This window comes from Chlamydomonas reinhardtii, chromosome 9 (assembly GCF_000002595.2).
Source record: "Chlamydomonas reinhardtii strain CC-503 cw92 mt+ chromosome 9, whole genome shotgun sequence".
Classification (NCBI taxonomy): Eukaryota; Viridiplantae; Chlorophyta; class Chlorophyceae; order Chlamydomonadales; family Chlamydomonadaceae; genus Chlamydomonas; species Chlamydomonas reinhardtii.
This window is the reverse complement of record NC_057012.1, coordinates 6,071,541-6,095,593: the sequence shown is the minus strand read 5'-3', so window position 1 is coordinate 6,095,593 and position 24,053 is coordinate 6,071,541. Positions and strand designations below refer to the sequence as shown.

Here is a 24,053-nt window from a genome sequence, read left to right as displayed (position 1 = left end):
AGGCGGTGGGGTGCTTCTCGTCAGCACACTGCATCGCATGTGGCATCTCTGTGGCGCCAGGCGTTCAGTGCTGACGTGAGGCCCTGTGTGTATGCGTGGTGGATGCTTTGCGTGCAGGCGAATGCGAGTGGCAGCACGCGCCCGCTGTCACGCCCGCCGGCGGGCGCACCGCTGCCGCCAGGCAGCTTGTTCGTGGTGCACGAGCCGCAGGCACTGTCGCCGGTGCAACGGGAGCACGGTGGGCGACGGCCGCAGTCTCTTCCAGCACTGCCTGCAGAAGCCGCACAGCGTGCAGGCGCAGCAGCACCAGCAGCGGCGGCGGCAGGGGCGGAGGTGGCGGCAGCATTCAGCAGCTGCGGTCAGAACGTGACACATATGCAGGGCATAGACGACGTTGACTTGTCGCCAACGCCAGCAGATTCGCCGGCGTTGCGCGCGGTGTTTGAGGACGCCTGCGCCGACGAGCGCGCCCTGCAGCTGCTGCTGGACGGATGGCCACTCGCATCATGCACGGAGCAGGCCCCGCAGTCGGACTATCAGCCGGAGTGGCCACTGCGCGTGCACGTGAATCGGTTTCCTAACGGCACGGGCGCATGCCCGGCCGGCATGCAGATGCTCAGCTGGATCCAGCTGCAGCTGCAGCGATGGTACCCACCAGCGCCGGACGGCACCGAAGACTGCAGCGCCCAGGCACCACACTTCATTCTGGACATGTTTGACGCGTGGCAGCGGCACACGGTCAACCAGCAGGTGGCGGTGCGCTTCAAGCTGGACCCGCAGCTCATCATGAGTCTCGGCGACATGGGGCCGGACACGCTGGTGGAGGCAGCGGACGTGCTTGCAGCAGGCCTATCACGGGCGGAGCAGGCCCAGCGGCTACACGGATCGCCACCGGAAGTGGAGCAGCTCGTGCGTGGAGCGCGCATCACGGGCGCCCATGTGGTGGGCTCGCCTGGCTCCTATGCAGCGCTGCGCAGCCGCGCGTACGGGCTGTGGGCTGCGTATGGCCCACCCAGCGCCACTGTGACGCTCAACCCCGCATCGGTGCACTCAGATGCCACGTTCACGCTGATGGGGCGTCCGTACACCTTCGACGTGCGGACAGGCGCGCCGCAGCATCGGCCCATGGCCGCGGAGCGGTGGGACCTGGTGGCCGGGCACCCGCTCGCGTGTGCCGAGTCCTTTGAGGCGTTCATGGACGCGTTCTGCGACGTGTTCCTCGGGTGGCCAGCAGGGTCAGATGTGCAGCAACGTAGCAACTGCCTGTTCGGGCGCGTCGACGCCTTCTTCTTCAAGTTCGAAATGAATCAGCGCGGAGAGCTGCACGTGCACGGCTGTATCTGGCAGCCCGGGCTGCAGCCAGCACGCCTGCGAAAGGCGCTAGCGGACCCGCGGAATTGTCCCGACGTGCTGGACTTCCTGGAGTCCGTGCAGACGCAGTGGTTCGCCTCGCCGCTGCTGTTCAGCGGCGGCGAGCGACCGGTCCACGCTCAGAAGCTCAGCACCGAGCAGCTGCAGGAGGTGGCTGAGGCGGCTGGCAGCGAGCGCTTGACGGAGCTGCAGCGGGACATTCTCAGGGAGGTGCTGGTGGAGGTGAAGGCCAGGGGGGCCATGGAAGACGCAGCCGTGTCTTGTCGGCCGCCTCTACAATGCAGCAGTTTGACTGAGGCGGAGCGGCTCGGGTTATTTGCTGCGCACGCGGTCCTGGAGACGCTGCTGCACGCCCATCGCGATGGCACGTGCACCACGTCACACAGCAAGCATGCCACGGACAGCAACTGCCGCATGCGGCTGCCTCGGATGCTGCACTGGCTCACCACGTACCTGCACGAGCAGTCGGTGTGCGTGCACCTCAAGCGGTATGGCCGCTACATGGTCTCGCATATGGTGGCCCTGCTGCTGGCGGTGCCTTGCAATCACACCGTCACGTTTGCGTGTGACGTGGGGCGCTGGCTGCGCACGCGCGAGCTATGGGATCAGCGGCACGAGGGCATTCCGCGCACGGACCCTGTGTGGGAGCGGCGGCCGCAGCTGCCCAGCCTTGAGCAGCTTGCCGCGGACGCAGCGGACTATGCCCTGAAGTATGCCACCAAGTCTGAAGCAGTGCAGGGCAGCAGGGCCCTTATAGCCGCAGCCACCATGCTGCGGCGGCGCATGCACCTCATGACGCCAGAGCAGCAGGCCGGGATTGAGAGCGAGCACCTGCCCATCCAGGACGTGCTGGATCAGCTACGGCATCCCTTCGCAGCCTTTGCGGACGCCAGCGCCTCTGCCTGGGCGCCCCGGCCTCCTACTGCAGGTGTGTCAGCTGCAGGCGAGAGCAGCACGCCGGCACAGGCGCAGTTCACGGCGGAGGTGACGGCGCGCGCACAGCAGTCCGCGACTGTGGCCGCGCTGCGCACTGCGCGGCCTGTCGGCGCGGCTGCGGTGCAACGGGAGGGGATGTTCAACCTTGCGCACGCCATCAACCTGTTAACAGCCCAGCAGACGTTCTCCGCTCCAGCAGCGGCGCTGCTGCTGATGCGGGGCACCGACGCGCACGAAAGCCACCAGTTCAGGGCCATCGATTACAGGATGTTCTCGCAGCATGTGCAGTCGCAGCTGAAGCGCGCGGACCCGGAGCTCAGGCCCAGAGACACCCAGCTGCGGCTCGTGTGTACAATGGGCAGCGTTGGAGCGGGCGGGAGTCCGACAGGGGAAGGCCAGCTTCCGGCCGCCAGCACAATCGCTAGCGATGTCCCAGATCCCGGGCCCAGCGGAAGCGTACAGCAGCTAGAGCAGCCCGCCGTCGCACCTGCTCGTTACCGGTCATCAAGCTACCTGAAAGATTACCTGTACCGCGGCGAGGCGCTGCGCGAGCTGTCTCCTATGATGATGGCGATGTTGTTTTATAAGGTACGAGGTTGTGTGCGCGGCAGCTTGCACGCCTGGAGTTACGGGGTGTTGAGTCCGTAGGCTCGCATGCGTTATAATGTCTTGCAGCAGCACTTCGGCACGGCCCAGCAGCAAAGAACTGTATGTGTGCCCACCACCCCGCAGCACTCGGCCGGGCCAGATGGAGCGCAAGGGCACCATCTGCGCTTGCATCCCGCGCACCCAGAGTACAGTAAATGCGTGTGGCGACGCCGGCTGCGGCCGTACGTGCCGCAGCCGGTGTGTGACCCCGTTGTGCGGCCTGCGGACGGCGTGGGCGATCCGCAGGTGCTGGAGCGCTATGCAGTGTTTGCGCTCGCGAACTTCGCCGCCTACAGCTGTGACGACATGCTCGATCTCAGCAACGGCGCATGGGCAGCTTATCAGCGGTGCTTTGCACAGCCGGCGGATGGCCAGTCGCTGCATGTGCGCATCGCGTGTCGTATGCTTGATCACGTGGATGGGCTTGCGCGCGTGCGAATGCGGGCGGAGGAGCGGCGGCAGCTGCAGGCGGAGGCGGAGGGCACCGCTGAGGATGTGGCAGAGGAGGCACTGTTGGAGGGCGTGCCGTTGGAGGGCATGGACGACCTGGAGGCAGAGCCGCAGGATGATGAGGAACCCGATGTTAGGCGCAGCGCAGCGCCCGCAGCGGAGCTCTGGCAGGGTTGTGCGCTATCGGAGACGGAACGCGCAGGGCTGCTGCAGCGCATTGTGCACGGCGGCCTGGGTGGCGGTCTGACTACAGAGGCGACCACCGTGGTTGCCCAGATCCCGCGCGCCAATGCATGGCCAGCGGTTGGGCGTACAGCGGCGGCAGCAGTAGTGCGCAGCACGCAGGAGTGGACACACGAGCGGCTGGCTGCAGCACAGCAACGCATGCATGATTACGACCTAGGCGGGCAGTACGCCGCACAGGCACTCGCGCAGGCGCAGGGAGCAGTGCAGCAGCAGCTGCTGCTTTACAACAGCGGCACTGCAGCAGTGACAGCGAAGCTGGTGCTCATCTCGCCATTGGCGGTTACCACAGCCGCCCCAGAGGTGCAGGGCGTCTGGCCCGATGCAGCGAACCCTGGTGCAGAGCCGCCGTACGTGCTTTGCCCGGAGGACTCGCAGCCGACGCCTGAAGACACAGCGCGGTTATGGAACCTCAGCGATGACCAGCAGCAGGCGTTCATGCTGTACGCGCAGCTCCTGCTAGCAGAGGCCGCCGGCGTCCGTCAGCCCCCCGTGTGCTCGGTGCTCACGGGCAAAGCCGGCAGCGGCAAGTCGCGGGTGCTGCAGGCATTGCTATGGTTTGCATATCAGCACCGCTGCGAGTCTCTCATTGCCCTCGTGAGCTACACGTGGCGCGCTGCGCTGCATGTGAGTTGTGTGTGGGGTGTGTGGGGTGTGTGGTGCAAGAGGGGTTCAGTTCGGAGGTGAAGTGTGGCGGTGGTGGACTGGTTTAGCAGCCAGGGAGCCTTACATGATCATGCTGTTGACTTCGGCCGCTGCCATCACGGTCCATTTACAGGACTCTACGCCAGGCGTGCTCGGCACCAGCACCACGTCCTTCTTTGCGACTGCTGGCACCTTTGGTCCGCCTCACCGCGATCGAGTCGAGCGCAACCTCAATGGTGTGCGCTTCATTTTCCTAGATGAGTTTAGCACGTGTGGGCTGTCCCACTGGGCGCGCATTTGCATGCATGTGCACGCGGCACGGAGGCACGTGGGTATAGACAGCACGCACCTATATCACGGGCCGCTGTCAGATCTGCATGGCCTGCTTGTTGGCGACTTGCGTCAGTTGCCACAGCCACGGCACGTGCCGCTATATAGCGGTGCTGCGGAAGAGAGCTTGCGGCAGCTGCTGGCGCCGGGCGCGGGGGACGGCGGGGCCATGGAGCGCCAGATCCGGCAGCTGGAGCATCCGGAGGGCAGCATGAACCTCATGGGGCGGGAGCTGTGGAATATGGTGCCGTTCGCGTTCGTTCTCACTCACCAGCATCGGCAGCAAGCAGGCGTAGGTGACAACAACGAACCTCTCTTCATGCTAGCGGAGAAGTTTGGTGGCGTGCAGGAAATCTCTCAGGCAGATCTGGATACAGCGTGCCAGCAGCTCAACGCGCGTGTTTGGCAGCCCCCGAAGCCAGGGATTGACCCCGTGCCCCAGCCCTTTGCAGTTGTCCAGCGCCATGTTGTGCGGGTTCCACTGGCATTGCAGCTCGTGCAGCTGCATGCGCTCGCGCAGCGTCAGCAGCTGCTGCTATGGCGTAGCGCGGACTTGTCGCCGGACGGGAGCAGCTTACCTATTTCGCATGTGCATCAATTAGAGGCGCTTGGCGGGGCCGAGGATGATAGCGGTGTGCCCGCTGTGTGCGCATTCTTTGCTGGCATTCGTTACGTGTTTACATCAAATGAGCATGTGCGTCTGTATCACATCAACAACAACAGTGCCACAGGCACCGGCATTGTTCTGCATCCCAACGAGTCACCATTGCCAGATGCAAGCATTGCCCCCGTGCATGTCCTCAAGTTCGTGCCCTCGGCTGTAATGGTGCGCCCCGACGGGCCTGATGCGGGTCGGGTGTCTGTCGATCAGGCCCTGGATGTCGGGGAGATTCCTGTTTTACCGTGCAGTGCTATGTTCACATCGCAGCATGCAACCCTGCGGTTGCCTGTGATGCGCTGGGGCTTTCGTGTGGAGCTTGCGTATGCAGTCACCGATTACTTTGCGCAGGGGCAAACTCTGCCAGCGCACGAACTGTGGCTGGTGGATATGTGCAAACCGCAGCACGGCAGTTGGCGGCGGGCTTCAATTTACGTAATGCTCACCAGGTTTCGTGGGTTGCATGCCTTACATTTAGTGCGTCCGCTGTGGGCCTCGCGGGCCGAAGAGCGCCGGCTTAAAAAGGCGCTGCGTACCATGCTAACGCCCGAGGCAGATCTAGCCGCGGAATGGCAGCGGCTATTGAGGCTCTCGCAGAGCACAGCAGTAGCAGTGCCAGGTATGATTGTGCGCATTCAGGCCAGCATGGCTGCCTCATAACCAAGGCTTTCAATGCATGCAGTAGTGTTTTTAACATGCGCGAGGTGTACTGACAGATGACCTGGAAGCGTGGAGTACCTTGTGGGTGGTGAGTGCTGACTGCAATTTACAGCAGTGACTTTCTTGTTGGTGTTTGGTGTGGTGACCATCATGCTTGGCTTCGCTGGCTGGACGTATGTCACTGAGCTACGTTCGGGTTTAGTTTCTACCTGTCCTGTCTCTGCGTGAAGCCGGGGTATTGTTTATCTGCTTGCTTGTCGTGCGTTGGATTGTTGTGTGTTTACAACAGGTTGATGTGTGGCGTGGTTAATCCCTTGCACTTTGAGGAGGTTATTGTTAGCCAGCTGGTGTTCGCACAGGAGGTTGGTGGTCGATGAACAGTCGACCGACAGATGGATCGCGGGATTTGTTTTTGGCATTTACCGCTTGGATTCTATTCGCAACGTAGCTCGGAATACACGCTTAATATGCATAGTTAGAAGACTTCGGGGACGCAAATCGCTCGGAAATGGAGGAGGGTCTCAATATGCTCGGCTCGCGATGTCGCGCTCTTGAGCTTGTATTATGCACTGTGCGCAATGCGCGTTCAGCATGCATATTCTTACGAACAACTAGGGACTTGAGTGACGCGGTGTGAAAATCAGTCGGGGTCTCGACATGCTTGGCTCGCCATTTCGCGCTCCCGAGCTCGTTGTGTGTGTTCCGAACAATGCACGCTCAGAATTACATGTTCAATATGTCCGTCGCGATGTTCGAGCTTGAAAACCGACAAGCATGGTGTATAGATACACCTGGTAGCCTGAATTCCTGTGTTTTTGGTGTATTTTGTTGATGTTGCATCACGCCGTGCCTTGTCACATTCATGTTTTTTGTACCGGCGTGGCCTTGTTTGTAAATTTCGCGGCGCCCTGATCTTATCTACTTCTTCGCTGTGATCTGGCAAAAAAAACTGTTCTTGACGGGATTCGAACCTGTGACAGCATCTCATTAAGCGCCATAATCAGACCCTCCAGAGGAGGGTGTGCATTAAGCCATAGAACCTCTGGGGTCATCGGAACAACTTGTCCACAATTCCGAAACTGCAGCTTCAGACGCCTTTCTGAGCACATCCACCCTGAAGTGGCATAACTAAGGCGTGGCACCGCAACCGGGGGCGTGGCTGACGGGTGGCAGGGGCGCTGGCCGCTGGGGGCGCGACGATGGGGCGGAGGACGCAGCCTAACGCGGCCACACACGCACGGGCCCAGCACGCTTCAGGAACCACCGAAACGCGGCCAAATCGTTGCACATATGCACTGGAGCACTAATTCCAGCGTTGCGTATGGTTTGCGCGCGTTGGGGGACACGGACACTGAGGCACCTAAAATCGATGCACTCACCCGGGAACATTGCAGACTCTACACAACGCCAGCCGGCTCCACGCAGGGGCGCCAGACACTCATCACTGAGCATACATCCTCGTTAGCAACGTTGCAGCGCCAGAGCAGCTGTGCAGACGCGCGGAAAGCACACTCTGTTCCGACTGAGCCACGCGCAGCTTGCGGTTCCGTGCGACACATTGCTGCTTGGGGCAAAGATAGGTAGTCAAGTGCCTAGACATAGAAAGGTAACAGCCAAGAGGAGCGCTAAGGCTGAGCGCGCAGAAAATGGTGCATCTGGCCGTGGCACTCTTCGCTCCGACATACGTATGTTCAGCAGCTTCAGCTCGTAAACGGTCAGTGAGCGTTAATAGTGCGACGGCGGCTAATCCGACACAGTTGAATGCAGGGGCCGCGCTCGTGATGGAACATGGCAAGGGGCAGGAAAGCGTAGTCCCGATGTGTGTGGCTCCCACCCGTGCCCACATAAAAGCGTAGCAAGAAGGGACAAGGCATTGGTGCGTCGTTCGCGCGCTGTTACTGTACCGACGGTAGCTGGCAGGTTGTGTCGATGTTTTGCTGACGCGCATTCCTCACGCTCCGGGCGCCCGGCCAAGGCGATAGCACCACACAGACTCAATGCGACGCCACACCGCGCGGATAGCATAGCCGATGCGCACCTGCAGGCAGTCGACCGGCGTCCACGGATGAGCTGTGTAGACGAGCACTAGCGTAATGCAACGGCGTGCAGCAAAACAATGGCCGGGCGACAGTGTGACAAGCAGGGGCAAGAACAAGAAGACAACTCAGCCCGCAGGTTTGGGCGGGATGGGGCCGCGAAGCGGCCCCATGCGGCCTAAACCGGAGGGATGAGTTGTCTTCCCCTTTGCCCTGGGAGCGTGGTGAGCAGGTTTGGTGAGAGCGCACAAAGATTGGATAGTCACTTTTGGCCGCGCGACAAATGGCGCGTCCGCGAGGAAGAACGTGGCGATTTGCTGGCTCAACACCAGAGGCAGCGCGTAGACGCTGAAACAAGCGCGCGTGAAAACTAACGTGCAATTATAACATTGTGAAATCATTCTGCGCGCGATCGCTGCGACACAACGCACTCGCGCTTGCACGCGGGGTGCCGGAGAGCTCGCTTCTTCGCGCTGGGGTTTGCTGTGCTCTGGTGTGCAAGGTTGGCTCAAGATGCACAATTTAAACCGCGCAAACGACACCGGCACACACAACGCGAGCAGTCTGCGACGCTTCGCAACGCTGATCGCAGGTCCCGAACGCTTCTTTCAACGCCCCCGCCCGCGCCCACGCCAGCTGAGCCGTGCTGTTCCTTCCTGCACCGAACGCGCCTCAAACACACAGACAGTGGGGTGAGTTCACGTCACGCCCTTGCCCGGTCCTTCCTCGCAGCTCTCGGGGGCAGGGCGTCCATACTGGCAGTATGGACTTGCAATTTTTGAGTGTGCATGGAACTGCATGGGCCGCATGCACCATCGATCGCCCTCGAACCAGTAGGCAGGGGGTTTGGCGATCGGGCGAGCGACAAAGCCCATGTAGCCCATGTAGAAGGAGGGAAGATCGATACTCGTGTCAAGGCGAAGCAAAGCAGAAGAGGGGCCCGAATGTGTACGACAATTGTGGCGGGCAGGCCGAATGCGGTGCAACACGCCAACAACACAACCGGAGGTGAGGAAGCGTTGCTGATGGTGAGGATAGGTGCTGCGACGTTCGGTAGGGGAGCTGTGGCCGCGCACTAGATGGGAGGAAGTTTCCGAGGTGTTGTTTCCGAGGCATTGTTTGTGGCTGATGTTTGTGGCTGATTAAGAAAGAAGCAGAGTTTCGGCTGTGATCGGCTGGCGAGGAGAGGCGGGGGCTGTTGCGTTTTGGAAGGCGGGCGGAAGGCCGCACACGCCGGGAGTCGGGCAGGCTGTAGATTTCGCTGAAGCTGCGTTTGAGAAGGGAGCCGAAGGGACAGCTGGGGTGGGACAGTTGGTGTGGGACAGCTGGAAGGGACAACTGGAAGGGACTACTGGAAGGGACAGCTGGGAGGGACAGCTGGGAGGGGACAGCGGATGTGGGACTGCTGGGGTGGGACAGCTGGGGAGAGGCACGGGACAGCTGGGGAGAGGCACGGGACAGCTGGCATGGGACGCTGGGTGGCTGCAGAGGCTGGCAGCGCTGGGGCTGGTACGTAGGTGGGTACTTGGGTACGCGGCTGGATGGGGCCCGGGCTCACGAAGAGCTCCCCGGTGGCATGACAGGAGGCGGCGTCTTAAAATCATCAGCCCTGCGGCACGGGAGCGCGGAGAGGGGACACGCGCACACACACAGGGCAAAACACAGCCAGGACGAAAAGCCCGCCAAGGAGCCCGCCCACGCAGCCAACACGCGCCCGCCGCGAACAGGCACTTACACGCGCACACACAACCCACAAGACGGCCGAGAAGCCGGCGATCACGCACCGCACGCCCCACACACGGCCGGCGGGACAGCACACTCCCGAAAACCAGCGCCCCTAACGCAAACCCAAGAACCCGACCCGCGCCGAACCGACAAGGAAAAAGCCCACACGCGCGCCAAGCCCCAAACTTAGCACCGACCTGTGTCCCTACCGTAAAACTGGAAACCAGAAGCCCAGCACGGGAACACCGGCACGGCCGTCCCCGCACCGCAGAGCGGTTCAGGGCAGCCGGGACCGGCGCCCCACCCCCAATCACCTACTACAAGCCACCGCACCGCTCGGTACCGCCGCTACCGTCGCCCAGGTCGCCGCTCCACGGCTGTCGTGCTGGCTGAGGCTGACGCTGCTGCGTCACATCTGGGGCTGCTGCTAACAGATGGACATATCGCTGCCGCTGTCAGAGGAGATGGACATGTCGTCGCCTGAGCCGATGTTGTTGTCGCCGTGGCACCAGGCCGCGTGGCCAGCAGGAGGGAAGGGAAGCGGTGGTGCGGGCAGGGCCGGCAGGACGACGGCGGCGGCGACTGGTGGCGCGGGGGCCGGAGGGGGAGGCGGCGGCGGGGCCGCCGGTGGAGGAGGGGGCAGATCCGGGGGCGGCAGGAGGCTGAGGAGCCCGCGTGAGGTCATGGTACCCGGCAGCAGTTGGCGATGCCGACCATAGAAGCGCATGAGGGCCTTGCGGAGGAAGGGGCGCGGGTAGGCGCGCAGATGCAGCCGCCGCAGCGTGCGCCGTGCTGACGTGATGAAGGTGCCGAGGGTGGTGCAGAGCCGCGCAAGGGTGACGAGGGCGCCGATGACAACGTTGAAGCGCACGTGCCGGGGGATGCAGGAGTAGAACGGGGTGAAGCGGGAGACGCCGAGCTGCGCAAACTTGGGGCTGTCGCGTTTGTCGTACGGCTGTAGGTCGTACACGACGTGCCCGTAGATGTTGCTGCTGTGGGGGGTGATGGCGAAGTTGAGGTAAGGCGTGGCGACGCCGGCGGCGGGTGTGGCGCCGGAGGCCGCCAAGGTGAGGTCGGTGGAGTAGATGCCAGGGATGCCGGCAAGCGATTGGGATTGCAGCAGCAGGTGGGGAAGGAAGGGGTTGCAGCAGCCGAGGAGGTCGTCGGTGTACCGCTGGGTGTCTTGGAACGCCAGTAGCACATCAAGGGCGAGGGAAGCTTCCGCGCACAAGGAGCTGGCGGAGGGCATGAAGACGCGGGTGTAGAGTGCGTGCTGCCAGCGCAACTCATCATAGGCAAGGACCAGGTTGGCAACGTACGAAGCGAAGTTGGCGCCCATGGCGACGCCGCGAATTTGCAGGTAGGGCTGGCCGCGGTAGGAGGTGTAGGCATGCGCAAGCAGGGCGCGCAGCACCGTGCGGAGGACGCCGGGCGTCCACATATAGTATCGGCCGTGAGCGTCGAGACCTCGATGCGGATGGGGAGCAGGCGGGGGGCGCCCGCGGCGGGCGGCGGAGGTGGATTTGGGGCTGGCGCGGGCAAGCCATGCGGCTTCGGTAGGCCACTGGGCTTCGGCTGCACGGTTGTACGGGTAGAACTGGAGGCCGGCGGCTCCATCATGCAGGGTGGAGAGGACGAGGGAGAAGAGGTTGACCAAATGCTCGATGCAGGTAGGAATAGGCAGGTTGGTGAAGAGCCGTTCCACGTCATATGTGCACACGGCCGGCGCGGAGATAGGGCCGGGCAGCTGACATGGCGCGGCAGTCGAGGCGGTGTAGGTGACGGTGGCGATGGGTGGCCCAGGGGCAGGGGGCGGGTACCGGATCGTGCGGCCGAAGGTGAGGGTGCCAGTGTAGGGGCAGGATGTCGCGGGGTCCTCAACAGGCTGCGGCGCGTGCAGGGGGCAGTGCCAGGTGCCCATGCGGTGGGCGGCGCGTGTGCTGATTGCGGGCCGTAGGCATGCGCCGTGGGCGCCGACGAGGCATGTGGCACGGCCGTCGGTGCGAGCGCCGGGGTGATCACACAGGATGAGGCCGTGACCATTGGTGCGGCCGCAGACGGCACAAGGGAAGTCCGGGGCGGGGGTAGTCGGTGCGGGGGTGGTGGCGGCGGGGGGTGTGGGCGTGAAGGTGGTGGTGCCGGCGCCGGGGAGAGGGTTGATCGGCCTGGGGGCGAGGGACGCGTGGCGCAGCAGGCTAGCGGAGACGAAGGGGCCGTTGACGTGCCACGGCCGCAGGGGCAGGCGCGGAAAGAGGGCTGCGTACAGTTTCGGCAGGGTGGCGTCCAGCGTACGGAGGAAGCCGGTGAGGACGACGGCGGCATCGGTGGTGGGGATGGCGGGAGAGGCGGTGATGTAGCGAAAACCGAAGGGGGTCTTGTGGCACTTGCCGGTGCCGTAGTTGACAGGTGGCGGCCGGGCGGCGTGGAAGGGGAGCCCCAGCGGCTGCAGCATAAGCCCGACGGCGGTAAGGCTGGCGGAGTAGTCAGCAGGGGTGGCGACGGCGTAGAAGGGGGATGCTTGCAAGTCGGCGGCGAGCTTGGCATGATATAGGTGGGGGCACACGGCGACAAAGTTGTCCGGGCACTTGTCCATGACCGTGATGATGAGGTTGCGGCGGACGCTGCGGAAGGTGGCGGTGGCGGCGGCGACATCTGCGGCGGATAGCGGAAATGCCGGTGGAGGCGGCGGTGTGGGGGCGGGGTGGAGGAGCATGTCGGCATCGACGGAGGCGGCGGCGGAAGGGTCGACAGTGGCGCGCAGGGCAGCGGCGGCGGCGTTGACCCAAGATGTGGCGGAGTCGGTGGTGATGCGTGCGGCGCGGGCGGCGCGTCGGCAGTATCCGAAGAGTGACTTCCGCAGGTCGTCGGCCAGGGACGTGGGGAGAGGCGCGCTGGGGTCAGGCGGTGGGCGCGTGTTGGCTCCCATGGACCAGAGGGCAGCGGCGGCCGGCGTCAAGGCGGGCTGTAGGCGGTGGGTGAAGATGTGGCCGTGGGCAGGGTCGCGGGGAAGGGCGGGGAAGAGATGGCAGGTGCAGGAGGTGGTGGCGCCGGGGTCGCGGCTGGCTTTTGCGGCGTTGCAGAGGAGGTGGCGCAGGGACGGAGGTGCGAGGAAGGTGACGGTGGAGACGGCGGGCATGCGGTCCGGCATGAAGCGGGCAATGCCTGGCGAGGCGAGGAGGGCTCTGGCGTCGGCGGCGCGGAGGTGAGCCTGAAGCGGGGCTGGGAGGCGGAGGACCAGGGGCTGCTTGGGGCGGGCGTCAAGCTGGCGGCGCTGCGCGGCGGCGTGGGCGGCAGTGAGGACCTGGCGAATGGCTGCGATGTCGGCTGGGGTTGCTGTGCGGTGAAGGGAGGATGGGGCCAGGCTGCGCAAAGCGAGAAGCATGCGCTGCAATGAGTTGATGCTGTAGGTGGCCAGGCTGTGGAGGCGGTCGGGCAGGGCGATGCGGCCGGCGCGCATGTGGTGGTGGACAACGGAGATGCGGCGGGCCCAGTTGCGAGAGGCAAAAAGCCGTCGGGGTTGGCCGTCGTCGGGGAGGAGGGCGGGCGGGAGTGGGGGAGGGCCAGTGGCGAAAAGGAAGTCGAGTCCGGTGGGGTTGGCCAGGGCGCGGGCGATGCGCGCGACATTGAGGCCTCTTGCAGCGAAAGCATCAACGGCACGCGTCCACAGGCCTTCAAGGCGGCGCGACCATGCAATCCAGTTGGGGTCGTCCTTGCTGCGGGGGATGCGTTTGGGGGCGACGCTGAGCGGGGTGGCGTACATGGTGTCGGTGCCGTACTGGATGCAGGGGCCGCGCATGTTCCACATGTGGGCAATGCTCGCGCACGCCTCGCCCCTTCTCACAGCTACGTCCTCCTCACATGCTCTACCCACACAAGGCGATGCCTGACGCGTGTCAGTACACACGACAAAAGCCTGCCGTCGTCACACCCGCGTCAGAGGCAGGGATGCCCGGAAGCCACAGACCGTCGACATACGTGTGGGAAGTACCGTATGAGCCAGGCAAGCTACCCAGTGCAGCAAGCCTTCCCCGACGCGTAAGCCATGACTCCAAATACATGGACAAGGTCTCTGCTGCTGTCCATGGATACCCTGAGCCTGGTGGCCTGGTGGCGTGTGCCAGCGGGTAGACAGCGACAGACAGCCGCACACAGCAGGCTCGCTGCTCCCGGTGCCGCCTGGTCGGCGGCTGGTCGGCCGCGCCGTGCAACGGTACTCCAGCTGCCATCGGGCAAGTGATTGGGTCAGGTGACCAGCGCCGCAAAACTCGCACCCGTACCAACTTAGACGGAGCCAGGCAATGGTTATTCCGCTCAGCGGCACCTTCGCTTGTGTGCCCGCCAGATGTTTGCCGGCCGAGCCCAGCATGTTTGATCCATCACGTACCGCTACCCTCGCCACTCCACCCCTGCCGCCACCCCAATCCCGCATCCGGTACGGCCTACCACTACCGTCCATCGCCTACCGCCTACAGCTGCAGCGCCGCCCGCCCCCTGTCCGTACAGCCGTACACGCCGGCCGCCGTGACCAGCACGTCCACCAGCTGGTCGTGCTCGTCCACGGGTACGGCGCCCACCACCTGGGCGCTGTACGACAGCGCGACTGCGGTGCCGTACAAAGGAAAACACACATGGTTGGCGCAGCGGAGCAGGGTCACAGGTGCGATGGGATAAGGGCACAGGGGTGCGTATGCACGTGTATGCGAACACCAAGACCAGGGCGACCGGTTGCAGCGGGCGGTAAGAACAGCTACGTTAGCATAGAGGACGCCGGACAGCAGGCAGCGGCCCGGATCAGCCCCATGCAGTGCGGAAAAGCGACTTGCCGTGCCAACAACAACATTTGCCGGCATTTCCCGCGCTGCGAGCCCGCGTCACTTCCACTCCAGCACCACACAGCCCCGACACTGACCTACCTAGCAAAGGGGGCTCCCGGCCGGCTGCCTGCGCCAGCCGCTGTAGCCCAGTGATCATCTTGTCGTAGTACCTGTGCGCGTGCGGGTCCAAGGCCGTACGAGCGCCATGCCGTACATCGTGAGTGCACACCTACCCGCCCGCCCTGGCGTTCGTGCAGGCGCACAGGCGGCACGCAAGCGCCCAGTCAGCCCCCACGTGCAAACGCAAGCACGCATGGTGGTCTGCCAGCCCGCGCTTGCCCGCATGGTGCCTGCGCCTGGACCGGACCGCCTCACCCGCCGCCACGCCCCAGCCGCCGCCCGCTGGTGTCAAAGCCAAGCCCCGGCACTAGCAGTACGTCGAAGCAAGTGCCGGACTGCAGGGCTTCGGTGGACAGGGCAGAGGACAGCGGGCCGTCGCGGGCTGTTAGTGAGGGCGTCAGGTCGCTCTAGTGGTTGCTCCAGTCGCTGTTGGACGCCATATCACGCTGACACGCTCAGCAAGGATACAGCAGAGCCACCGTAGCTACGTGCCAGCGTGCTCATTGTCATGGCATACACAAGCTAGAGTCCCCCCCCTGCTTGTTGAAACCTGTATTCGATGCAGCCCAGCGCACGTTTGGTCGGTCCTTTGTTGCCTTGCCCAGTGCTCTGCTCCTAAAGTCCCCAATCAGAACTAACCATCCTGCCGCGGCGTGCCATCATCGTAGGTGTCGGTCGGCTCTAGGATGTCAAAGGGCGGCACCGTGCGCAGACAGGCCATGTCGTCTGCCGCAGAGCAGCAGAAGAGGAGCGACACATGGGAGGGAGGGATCCAGGGTTGCTTTAAAAGCAAAGAACATCGGCACCAAAGCCCCCTGCCAAGCGGACACGGTTAACCGCCTCTAGTCCGTGGCCACTAGCCCCTAGCCCATCACAACAGTTCCACACACGCCCGCCGGGTGGCGCGCGCAACTGGTTGCCTGTAAGCTAACTCCCCCGTCACGCCTACGCTTCAACTAGATCGTATCACCTCCTCTTAAAGACAAACACGCCCCCACCCACAAGCCACACGCTATCCACAACTTTGTGCACACTGAAGATAGACACGAACGCACACACGCAAACACACGGCTCACCCAGGTGCAGGAACTTCATGTTGCTGTTCTTGTCCTCCACCACTGGCACGTAGCAGCGCTTGCCTGTGTATGCGGTGGGGGGCGGGGGTGAGTTTATTTCAATCCAAGTTATCCAACCAAACAAAGCGCGGGGGTAGAACGTTCCAACGTGGGGAAGGCGGGAGGAGAGGAGCGGGGTTGAAAGTCCCATCCCAAACTAAAGCGGGGGGGGCGAGCGCGCCCGGGCGCGTTTCCACTGGCAGTTACGGTAGACGGGGCTAGCAACAACCAGCAGGGTGTGCATGGCGGTGAGGCGACTGGCCGAGTGCCGGTGCTGCTGGCCTGTGTCGCGCAGCGCGCTAGGCTACAGCTGCAGCCCCAGCCCCAGCCCCTAGCCGCTTCGAGCCAGTGCTGCCACCATGGGAGTAGGCCTAATCTAGGATAACAGGCCACGGGTTAGAGTGCCAAGGCGCCTACCTACTGAGGTGCTGGGCCCGGCTGGGCGGGCACCGCAGCCGTGCGTTTCATTCAGGGTTGCGCAGTAGCCGCGGCAGTAGTTTCCCTTGCGCTCCCAGGCGTGCCCACCCGGCCCCCCCCCAGATACGCACCTTGATGCAGCGCATCGCGGAGCACCGCCGTTGTGTCCACTTCCCGTAATTTGGCGCAGTGGAGGTAGATACCCAGCGTTCCGGCCCTGGCGTACGCGCGCATGTCCAGCACCTGGGCGCCGATTCTAGCACCTGGAAGCCACCCGCCGAGGCCCCCTGAGTTCACGAGTATACTTTGGTGCATATCGCAACTTCGCACTTACTCTCGTCGGCCATTTGCTCCTGCGTCAAGCCGCGAAGCGCCTGCTTGATGTCCTTCCGAGCTTGCTGCTTAAGTTCACGGCAGTTCATGGCTGCTGATGAGTTCACGGAAAGGGCCTGTCGTCGCTCGCTGAATTTTGATGGCAGAGTAACGCGCGAACTCGCAGCACACCGACGCAGCGTGCGCGCCCACGCCTGCATAGCCCGCCTACTACAGAGTTGTATGTCACAATGGTAAAATATATCGCGCAGTTGCAATGTGTGTACTAGGGTCACAACCTTCGGTTGGCACGGAGCACGTTTGTGTACGCTTTGCGCACGAGCACCGGCTGGTCCGCCTTTCCAGAAGCTGGAAGCTGCGTGGGCATTCACGTTAAACATGCAGGCCTGGTGGCTCGGAGCAGGGTGGAGCTTCTGTGGGGGGGGGTCCATGCATGGGCATGCGTGCACCGGTTGCCACTGCCGCCTGCAACTGCAAGCCCACTCCGCCTTCCGCTCTGGTCTACGTACGCGTTAGTTCCGCAACGCACGTCGATAACGGTGTTATGGTGCCCGGGCCCCGGGGCAGTGGGCGTCGCCTGCTACGCGCATGTTCAACAGTCTCACACGGTCGCACCCTTCATACTCTTGGGTGAAATTTCTGGCCCTGTGGCCTTGCCGGCCGCCTCGTGTTTCCCTGTGATCGCCACGCACCCTGTGCGCCCGCACGGGCTGCTTTTTTATGAAGCAAGGGAAGCAAGAGCGCCGGGGACCTTGCAATGATTCTAGCTTGCCTGCTTATTTGCCAGACGTGTATGCGAGGTTTGTGGAACACTGCGAGACAGCTGGAACAGGGCGGAGGACTAGGGGTCAAGGGGGGCAGTGGGGGACAAGCTGGGCCAAGGTTCGCACGGCGGTTAGCACGGCAAAGCGCCATACCTCAAAGCTCCCAGCCGCCCAGTTGCTTCCTTATGAATATGATGAGCATCGATGGTTTGTTTGTTGCATTCTTGCTGACCCGTGGGAAACCAGGGCTGACCGGCCGGGCGCCCATTTTGATACCGCAAGTACTGGGTTGTCTTGCGTAACATTTATAAGGTGCAAATAAACTTTCTAAGCTCATTATCAGCTGTTTACGGTCAGAGTGTGCTTGTGCGTCAACCGATTTTGTTCCGGCAAAAAGACGCTGCCATGTCGGAAGCCGCTGCTGCGCCCGGCTCGGCGACGGACGCCGCAGTGCTCAAGGACTTTGACAGAGAGGCTGTGATTTGCCCACCAACACCAGCAGCGGCGGCGGGCAGCAAGCGGCCAGCGGTTCTCTCTCCGCTGTCCGCGGCGCCCGAGGGTTGGGCGGCCTCGCCCCACAGCTCTCCCACTGTTCCCGAGTCCAGCGCGCGCCCGCGGAAGCGCGCCCGCAACGATCCCGAGGCCATGACCTCCGCCGATGGCCTAGAAATGCAACAGCATCAGGAGGAGCACGAGGAGGAGGAGGAGCAGCAGCCGGCGCTCGGCGATGCCAGGGCGGAGGCGGGGGCGGGGGCGGTGGTGGAGCCGGGGTTATCGCCACTGCAGCCGCCACTGCTGCAGCCTGAGCCGGCGGGCGCCGGCGACCAGGTAGGACCACACCCGGCTTCACCACACGGCTTCATCCTGCATATCGCATCTCTCCAACCCACACACCCGGCTGTTCGGGGGTGCGCCCGCTGCTGGCCCCACACGCACGCGTGTGCTGTGCATGCGGCGGCGTGCGTGTGTATGTGTTCTGCGTGCCTGCGTGCCCCACCTAAGGGCCCAGCCGAACCACTGTTGCTTCCCTGTGCCTTCCCTTGCACATACGCACTGCCCATTCGCGAACCCGCCCACCCGCCCATCCACTCATCCATTGGCGTGCGCATCTGCCCATCTGCCCATCTGCCCACCAGGATCCTCCCGCCAACCATCCTACCGTGCGTCCGCAGGAGGCCGCCCCTAGCCGCGGCAACCACCCCAGCGCAGTGCCCCCGCCGGATGCCGAGCTGCCAGACGTGAGTGCTTTGTGTTGGCGGCTGATCCTTGTGTGTTGCTTTGCCGTTGCGTACAGTATGTTGCGCAATGCGGTGCCGGTGTGGGCACTGTCCACTGGGATCGCCTGGCTCGGCTCTTCCTGCCCTCTGCCCGTCGTCCGCACCTATGTAGAGCTAGCTAGATAGCCAGTCGCCCCGCACAAACACTGTGACGTGGCATCCGGCGTCTGAGACAACCCCGCGCGAGCTAGCGTGCATGGCTCCCACCCACCCCCCCGGCACCTGCTGTACCGCACGTACCCTTCACGACTCGTTGCCCCACTCCTACACTGCCCACAGGTTCAACGGGACAAGCAGCAGGCGGTGGCGGTGGTGGCGGCTGTGCCTCAGGATGCTGCAGCTGCGCCACCTGAGGAGGCGCTGGAGGCGGCGTCTCCGGAAGCTGCGGCCCCGCCGTCTCGGGAAGCTGCGCCGGCGCCGCTGCAGGCTGCGGCTGCGGCTGCGGCATCTGAGGAGGCAGAGTCGGTGGCGGCAGAGCCTCAGGAAGCTGCAGCGCCGCCGCCTCAGGAGGCGGCGGAGGCACCGCCTCAGGAGGCTGCGGCGGCGCCGCCTCAGGAGGCGGTGGAGGCGGTGGCTAAGGAAGCTGCAGCAGCGACGCCTCAGGAAGCGGCGGAGGGAGCCGCTAAGGAGGCGGCGGCGGCGGCGGCCCACGACGCGGCAGCGGCGGCAGTGCCTCAGGTGCCGGCGCCGGCGGCGGTGGCAGTAATGCCGTTTGGAATGTTTGTGGGGCGGCCGCTGGATCATGTGCCCGCCTTCTACTACTGCTGGTTGTGTCAGCAGGAGCACATGTGGCGTCAGCACCCCGACCTGAGGGAGCAGCTGCTGGAGTGGGTCCTCATACAGCCCGCACCGCCCGGCGCCGCCGCACCGGTGTCCGGCCACCCCTACCTGTCCGGCTACGGGCCGGTTTGGCGCGTGGCACCGGCGACGGCTGAGGAGGAGCAGGAGGCGGCGGTCGCGACGATGGCCTTCGGCATGCACCAGGGCAAGCTGCTGACGGAGGTGCCGCCGTCATACATCGAATGGACCTGCCACACGCCGCACTTTTGGCACCTGGAGGAATACGGCAAGCGCGTGCTGCTGCGGCATCTGGAGGTTCTTGGTCGCGTGGGTTATACGGCTGATGAGGGGCGGGTGGTGATGAAGCAGGAGTGGGTGGCGCCTTGGTACGCGCAGCACCCGGAGGAGCTGGCGCGGGAGTTGGAGCGGCTGGCTGCCCGTATGAGCTACTCCCACTGGTGGTGATGCGGCAGGGGGCAGGAAGAACGGGGCAGCAGGGGGCCTGGAGGAGGGGCGGTTTAAGGCCAGGACAGGACGAACGGGGCAGGAGGCCTGGAGGAGGAGTGGCTTAAGGCCAGGACTGAATGCGCGACCTGTGGGCTTTGGCTGGTCGGTCAATGACAAGATCGAGGGCTGAACAAAGTTGACAAGAGCTGAGGCTGCTACAGTGGCTACGCTCGGGCACGCCTGAGGACTGAAAGGCTAACCCCGGATAGAGCTGGGGCCCAATTGACTTGTCACGCGCCGTTGCCATAAAGGCACAGTATGTATCTCACGTCAGGTAAAACAACCAGCAGGGGGAGGGTGGGCTGCAGCGCAGTGCGGCTTGCCAACTGGCGCACATGGCCACATGCGGCCCCACGTGCAGTGCAGTACAGTGCAGGAAGGATGTATGCGCGCTGCGCAGAGAGGCTGCGAGGGCGGGACACACACCGTGTGTTTGGGTTCCAGCCTACGTATGAGGCGTGGCGGCATCGCGCCAGTGCAGACCCCTTGCTGCTGCTGCTGACCCGTAGCTCGTCTCATTGGAGTGTGTGGGGAGAAATGCCATAAAGGCTGAGCGCGGCTGAGGAGTGCCGCTGGAGGCGTTAGCTGGAGTTGCCGGGGGGGAGCGGGAGCATGCTGGAGCTTACTGGTGCCAATTGCAGTTAGCAATTCAGCATTGATACAGGCTAAAGGCACAACGCCAACTGAACTGCATTGTGCTCGCATACCGTGCCAACGCGTGTAACACAAGGGAGGCTCACTTTTGCAATACAGTTCACAACAGATTGTACGTGGGGGCGTGGGGCCCATCTGGACCCTTCTGAACCAGGCGGACAGCATAGCGCCTCAGCCTGCAAAAGCACCGCCCTGCGCAGACATGAGCGGACGGAATGACGGATGCATCCTTCCTCGCAGAACTTGCTTACTTGCCCTCCCCCAAGCGCTGCCGGGCCATTGCCGTTGCCCCCTCAACGCGGCGCTAGGGACACACCTCCACACTGCCTGGACCTGGCGCCGGGTTGCACTGCACTGTAATCCGCACTTGCCTTCCGTTCCATACCGCTGCCACAGAGCCTCAGCGCCACAGAGGCGGCTGCCACGTAGGACCGTGGCGGGACCAGCCCTGTGTCAGGCCGCCGCAGCGGCTCAGCCTCAGCATCGCTGCGCTCTGCTGGCCCCACCCCACAAGATCCGTCATACGCCAACGATTGCGCAGCGCCGCACCTCCGCACCATCCAGTCCGCCCTGCCGCGCCTCCGCACACATCAAGCACTCGGATACGCGTTTCCCTTTTGATGTGGTCTCGTCATCGAGCACATTGCGCCTGACACCGCCGCATGGTCATGCATTTAACCGCCTTGCCCGCCACACCCCCTCCCCCTCCCCCACACCAAGACCCAAGAAGTACCCACACATGGTCGCCCCTCAACCCCACCCTCTGTCTCACTCCACCTGCTCCTAACATACCAGCCCTGCAGCCGCCCGCCCCCGGCACGGGACGACACCCCTTCCGCGCCCCTCCCTGTCCGTCGGCCAGCCAGCCCGCCCCTCTCCCTGTCCGTCGGCCAGCCAGCCCGCCCCTCTCCCTGTTCGTCGGCCAGCCAGCCCGCCCCTCTCCTCTCGCCCACCCCACCCCTGCCGCCGCGCTTATACGCAGAAGCGGTAGGTGACGTAGCGGCCTGCTGTCTCGGAGGGCCGCACGATACGGACCACCTGGCCGCGCTGCAGACCCAGGTAGCGGGCCACCGCGTCCGAGGCCTGAGCAGGGGGAGGCAGAAGCGGGGCAGAGGGAATGGGAGCAGGCCAGGTAGGGGGCGACAATGAGTGGTGGGGTTGGCGGGTACGTCGAATAAAGATGGGAATCAAACTTGAGCGTGGTGCGGCTGATAGCCGCCGCAATGTAACGGCAGACAGCGCATTCCGAGATGGGATGGGATGGGCGGGCACTGGCCTCCTTACACCCCTCCTCATACTCGTATGTCCCCACCGTCAACCCACCTACGGTACTTCGCCGGTCCCCCCCGGTTTAGTTTGCGCTGGTATCTAAGATAACCCCCTTCCGCCTACCTGGATGCGCGGCAGCTGCGTCTCCTTGATCTTGTAGCGGTCCAGCAGCGTGCGCTTCTCATCGGGGCTGGCAGCGCGAAACAGCGAGGGAAAGAAGCAACACGGGAAGGCGGGGTCGCATAAATAGGGAAGATAAGTAAAACAAGCCGCCGCACCCGATGCCCCCGCTGTCGATGAACCCCTTGCCTTCCGCCCGCCTGCCGCGCCGCCGTCTGGACCCCACCCCCCCTAAGCCCCACTCCTCACAGGCTGCTGCTCTTCACTCTTGGCTTTCCTCATGCGGCTGGAATGAACTACTCCCCACTACGTACACCTGAGAGCGCGCCCCCACCTGAGGATGCGGTGCTCGGGCACCAGCACGTGCTCTGTGATGTTGACCAGCAGCTCGGACTCCAGGAAGTGCTCGATGTGGTACTTGGGCCGCATGTCCTCAAGCGCGCTTTTGGCAAAGGGCGTGAACTTGGAGGGCGTCACCATGATGGCGCGGTTCACCTTCTCGTCCTTCATGCGCTCCGCCAGCAGCTGCGGGGGGCGGGGGTAGAGGGAAGAAGGGAAGGGGGCAGCCAGGGCAATGGCGTGATTGGGAGTTGGGGGGAGGGAGAGAGGCGGGGCAACTTGGCGCTGCGACGGGAGGCGGCGGGTTGGCGATGGTACTGCCGCTTGCCCGTTTCCGTTCGTGTCCCCACTCTGGCAGGGAGAGCTGATGTGTCAACCCTGGCACACGATTGCATTCATTCATCGCAGCTGTGCCGCTCCTGTCACGCCACCCACTGCCCAACAGCGCCTCCCGCAGCGCTCGTATGGCCCCACGACTCAGGTGAACCCAGTTGCGTGCGGCCCGCAACACCCGTAAAATACCCAGGCATTGCTCTGCCGCGCCACAGCTCACCCAAGCCCAATCATCTGCCCACCCAAACCCAGCCAAAACCCACGCCGGCCTCACCTTGATGGTCTTGACGCCCACCTTCTGCTCCTCCGGGAAGAACACGAATATCTGTGTGTGTGTGCGTGTGTGTGTGTGTGGTGTCCAATAACTTGGTGCACACGCAGGCGTATGTGTTCAACCGCAACAGGCTCCAACACACCCACAACGGCACGTTGATGGCTGCTTCATGCTCGGCAGGTGTGGTGTACGCATGCATGACAGGCATGCGTGCACCAGAGCGTTGCCGTGGTGTAAGAGGGCGGCACCGCGCAGGGCGAGATTGTGACACGCGGCCGACATGCTGCACCGGCGTGACCTTGCCCTGCCCTGCCTGCCCCGGCCTGAATAGCACCACGACGATGCACTGGAGACGCTCTCCCGGCATGGCATGGCATCGCCATCCTCCTCGCGGTCACGTGTCGCTGATTACAACTGCCCGACCCACCCCGCCCCGACCGTCCATGCCACACTGCGAGCTGCGGCGAAGGCTGTGGCCCTGTGCCGCTGCCGGGCTGTCGTGTCCGCTGCTGCTAGTCCCCGTGCCTCCTTTGTGGCGCGTGTGCGCAGTGTAGCTAGCTGTGTAGCTGACCATGCAGCTGCACGGTAAGCTGCTTGTGCCGGGTTGTCCGCTGGGCGCAGCCACGCATGGCACGCGGCTGCCGTGAGCAGCGCCTGCAGGCCCGTCCACCCCTCCGCCCCTCTGCCGCAGCTGCTGCTGTTACCCCTGCAGCTGCTGCTGCCGCCTCCCAGACGCGCTCATTGAGACCTGCAGGGTCGCACCTGCTCCGTGGGGTCGTCTTGCCGCGGCACCAGGATTGTGAGGTCGTCTTTCCGCGGGTTCTCGCCGAAGCGGTCACGGAACTGGTCCTTCGTCGTGCCAATCTCCTCTTGGCTGACCAGGTACCCGCGGTCGTTCAGCATTTGCAGGCACGTCCGCCGCACTCGCCATAACCGAGTGAGGTTGTCCATCCTGCCCTACTGCGCACGGGCGCTGCTGCACAGCCGCCCTGGGCGGGATTTGCGGGCGGCCGAGACCTGTCTAGTGTGCCCTCCTGAATGAAGACTTGTCACAAAAGCTTTTATGTAGTGCCGGGCGCGGTAAGGGAATTTGCAAGAAGGCCCGAGGCCCAGTGGAAGCAAAATTGAAAGACAGCGCAAAGTGTGCAGTTTTTGCAAATGTACTTGTTAATGATATTATTTTCAATGCCGTGTTGTTGGCGTAGACACTGAAAACACATGAGGGAAAGAGTTGG

General features: G+C 63.7%; 5 protein-coding genes across 5 annotated transcripts in view; 3 read left to right on the top strand and 2 right to left on the bottom strand.

Annotated features, from left to right (window-relative positions):
* The window catches only part of CHLRE_09g403367v5 (uncharacterized protein), a 12,146-nt gene extending 4,042 nt beyond the window's left edge, over window positions 1-8,104 (top strand). The window contains exons 5-8 of the mRNA XM_043066113.1: window positions 118-2,895; window positions 3,040-4,275; window positions 4,700-4,919; window positions 5,117-8,104. Of these exons, the coding sequence (XP_042921448.1) occupies window positions 118-2,895; window positions 3,040-4,275; window positions 4,700-4,919; window positions 5,117-5,169 (4,287 nt within the window). The 3' untranslated portion in view covers window positions 5,170-8,104. The remainder of the gene's footprint in view (window positions 1-117; window positions 2,896-3,039; window positions 4,276-4,699; window positions 4,920-5,116) is intronic.
* Window positions 8,105-8,198: 94 nt separating this feature from the next.
* Window positions 8,199-9,544, top strand: CHLRE_09g403330v5 (uncharacterized protein). Its single transcript, XM_043066111.1, has one exon. The coding sequence runs from the start codon at window positions 8,491-8,493 to the stop codon at window positions 8,671-8,673; it is 183 nt and encodes a 60-aa protein (XP_042921447.1). The 5' UTR covers window positions 8,199-8,490; the 3' UTR covers window positions 8,674-9,544.
* Window positions 9,545-13,444: 3,900 nt separating this feature from the next.
* Window positions 13,445-16,868, bottom strand: CHLRE_09g403293v5 (uncharacterized protein). Its single transcript, XM_001697550.2, has 7 exons — window positions 16,503-16,868; window positions 16,300-16,431; window positions 15,713-15,775; window positions 15,276-15,362; window positions 14,892-14,979; window positions 14,616-14,686; window positions 13,445-14,302 (listed from the first exon to the last, which is right to left on the bottom strand). Exons 1-7 carry the CDS (start codon window positions 16,588-16,590, stop codon window positions 14,169-14,171), a joined length of 663 nt encoding a protein of 220 aa, XP_001697602.2. The 5' UTR covers window positions 16,591-16,868; the 3' UTR covers window positions 13,445-14,168.
* A 590-nt stretch (window positions 16,869-17,458) lies between these two features.
* On the top strand, window positions 17,459-20,565 carry CHLRE_09g403256v5 (uncharacterized protein). Its single transcript, XM_043066109.1, has 3 exons — window positions 17,459-18,093; window positions 18,402-18,503; window positions 18,822-20,565. Exons 1-3 carry the CDS (start codon window positions 17,671-17,673, stop codon window positions 19,785-19,787), a joined length of 1,491 nt encoding a protein of 496 aa, XP_042921446.1. The 5' UTR covers window positions 17,459-17,670; the 3' UTR covers window positions 19,788-20,565.
* A 3-nt stretch (window positions 20,566-20,568) lies between these two features.
* On the bottom strand, window positions 20,569-24,008 carry CHLRE_09g403219v5 (uncharacterized protein). Its single transcript, XM_043066108.1, has 5 exons — window positions 23,581-24,008; window positions 22,819-22,869; window positions 22,207-22,397; window positions 21,876-21,942; window positions 20,569-21,566 (listed from the first exon to the last, which is right to left on the bottom strand). The coding sequence occupies exons 1-5, from the start codon at window positions 23,767-23,769 to the stop codon at window positions 21,456-21,458; spliced, it is 609 nt and encodes a 202-aa protein (XP_042921445.1). The 5' UTR covers window positions 23,770-24,008; the 3' UTR covers window positions 20,569-21,455.
* Window positions 24,009-24,053: the final 45 nt, after the last annotated feature.

Excerpts from the sequence above, each read along its gene's own strand:
- CHLRE_09g403219v5 (XM_043066108.1), bottom strand. The coding sequence starts at position 23,769 with ATGGACAACCTCACTCGGTTATGGCGAGTGCGGCGGACGTGCCTGCAA. Across the intron at positions 22,398-22,818 it reads TGGGCGTCAAGACCATCAAG|CTGCTGGCGGAGCGCATGAA; the intron begins GTGAGGCCGGCG and ends CGCCCCCCGCAG. Across the intron at positions 21,567-21,875 it reads CGCAGCTGCCGCGCATCCAG|GCCTCGGACGCGGTGGCCCG; the intron begins GTAGGCGGAAGG and ends CCCCCTGCTCAG.
- CHLRE_09g403256v5 (XM_043066109.1), top strand. The coding sequence starts at position 17,671 with ATGTCGGAAGCCGCTGCTGCGCCCGGCTCGGCGACGGACGCCGCAGTG. Across the intron at positions 18,094-18,401 it reads CGGCGGGCGCCGGCGACCAG|GATCCTCCCGCCAACCATCC; the intron begins GTAGGACCACAC and ends TCTGCCCACCAG. Across the intron at positions 18,504-18,821 it reads CGGATGCCGAGCTGCCAGAC|GTTCAACGGGACAAGCAGCA; the intron begins GTGAGTGCTTTG and ends CACTGCCCACAG.
- CHLRE_09g403293v5 (XM_001697550.2), bottom strand. The coding sequence starts at position 16,590 with ATGAACTGCCGTGAACTTAAGCAGCAAGCTCGGAAGGACATCAAGCAG. Across the intron at positions 15,363-15,712 it reads CATGAAGTTCCTGCACCTGG|ACGACATGGCCTGTCTGCGC; the intron begins GTGAGCCGTGTG and ends GCTCTGCGGCAG. Across the intron at positions 14,687-14,891 it reads CGGCTGGGGCGTGGCGGCGG|GTACTACGACAAGATGATCA; the intron begins GTGAGGCGGTCC and ends GCACGCGCACAG.
- CHLRE_09g403330v5 (XM_043066111.1), top strand. The coding sequence starts at position 8,491 with ATGCACAATTTAAACCGCGCAAACGACACCGGCACACACAACGCGAGC.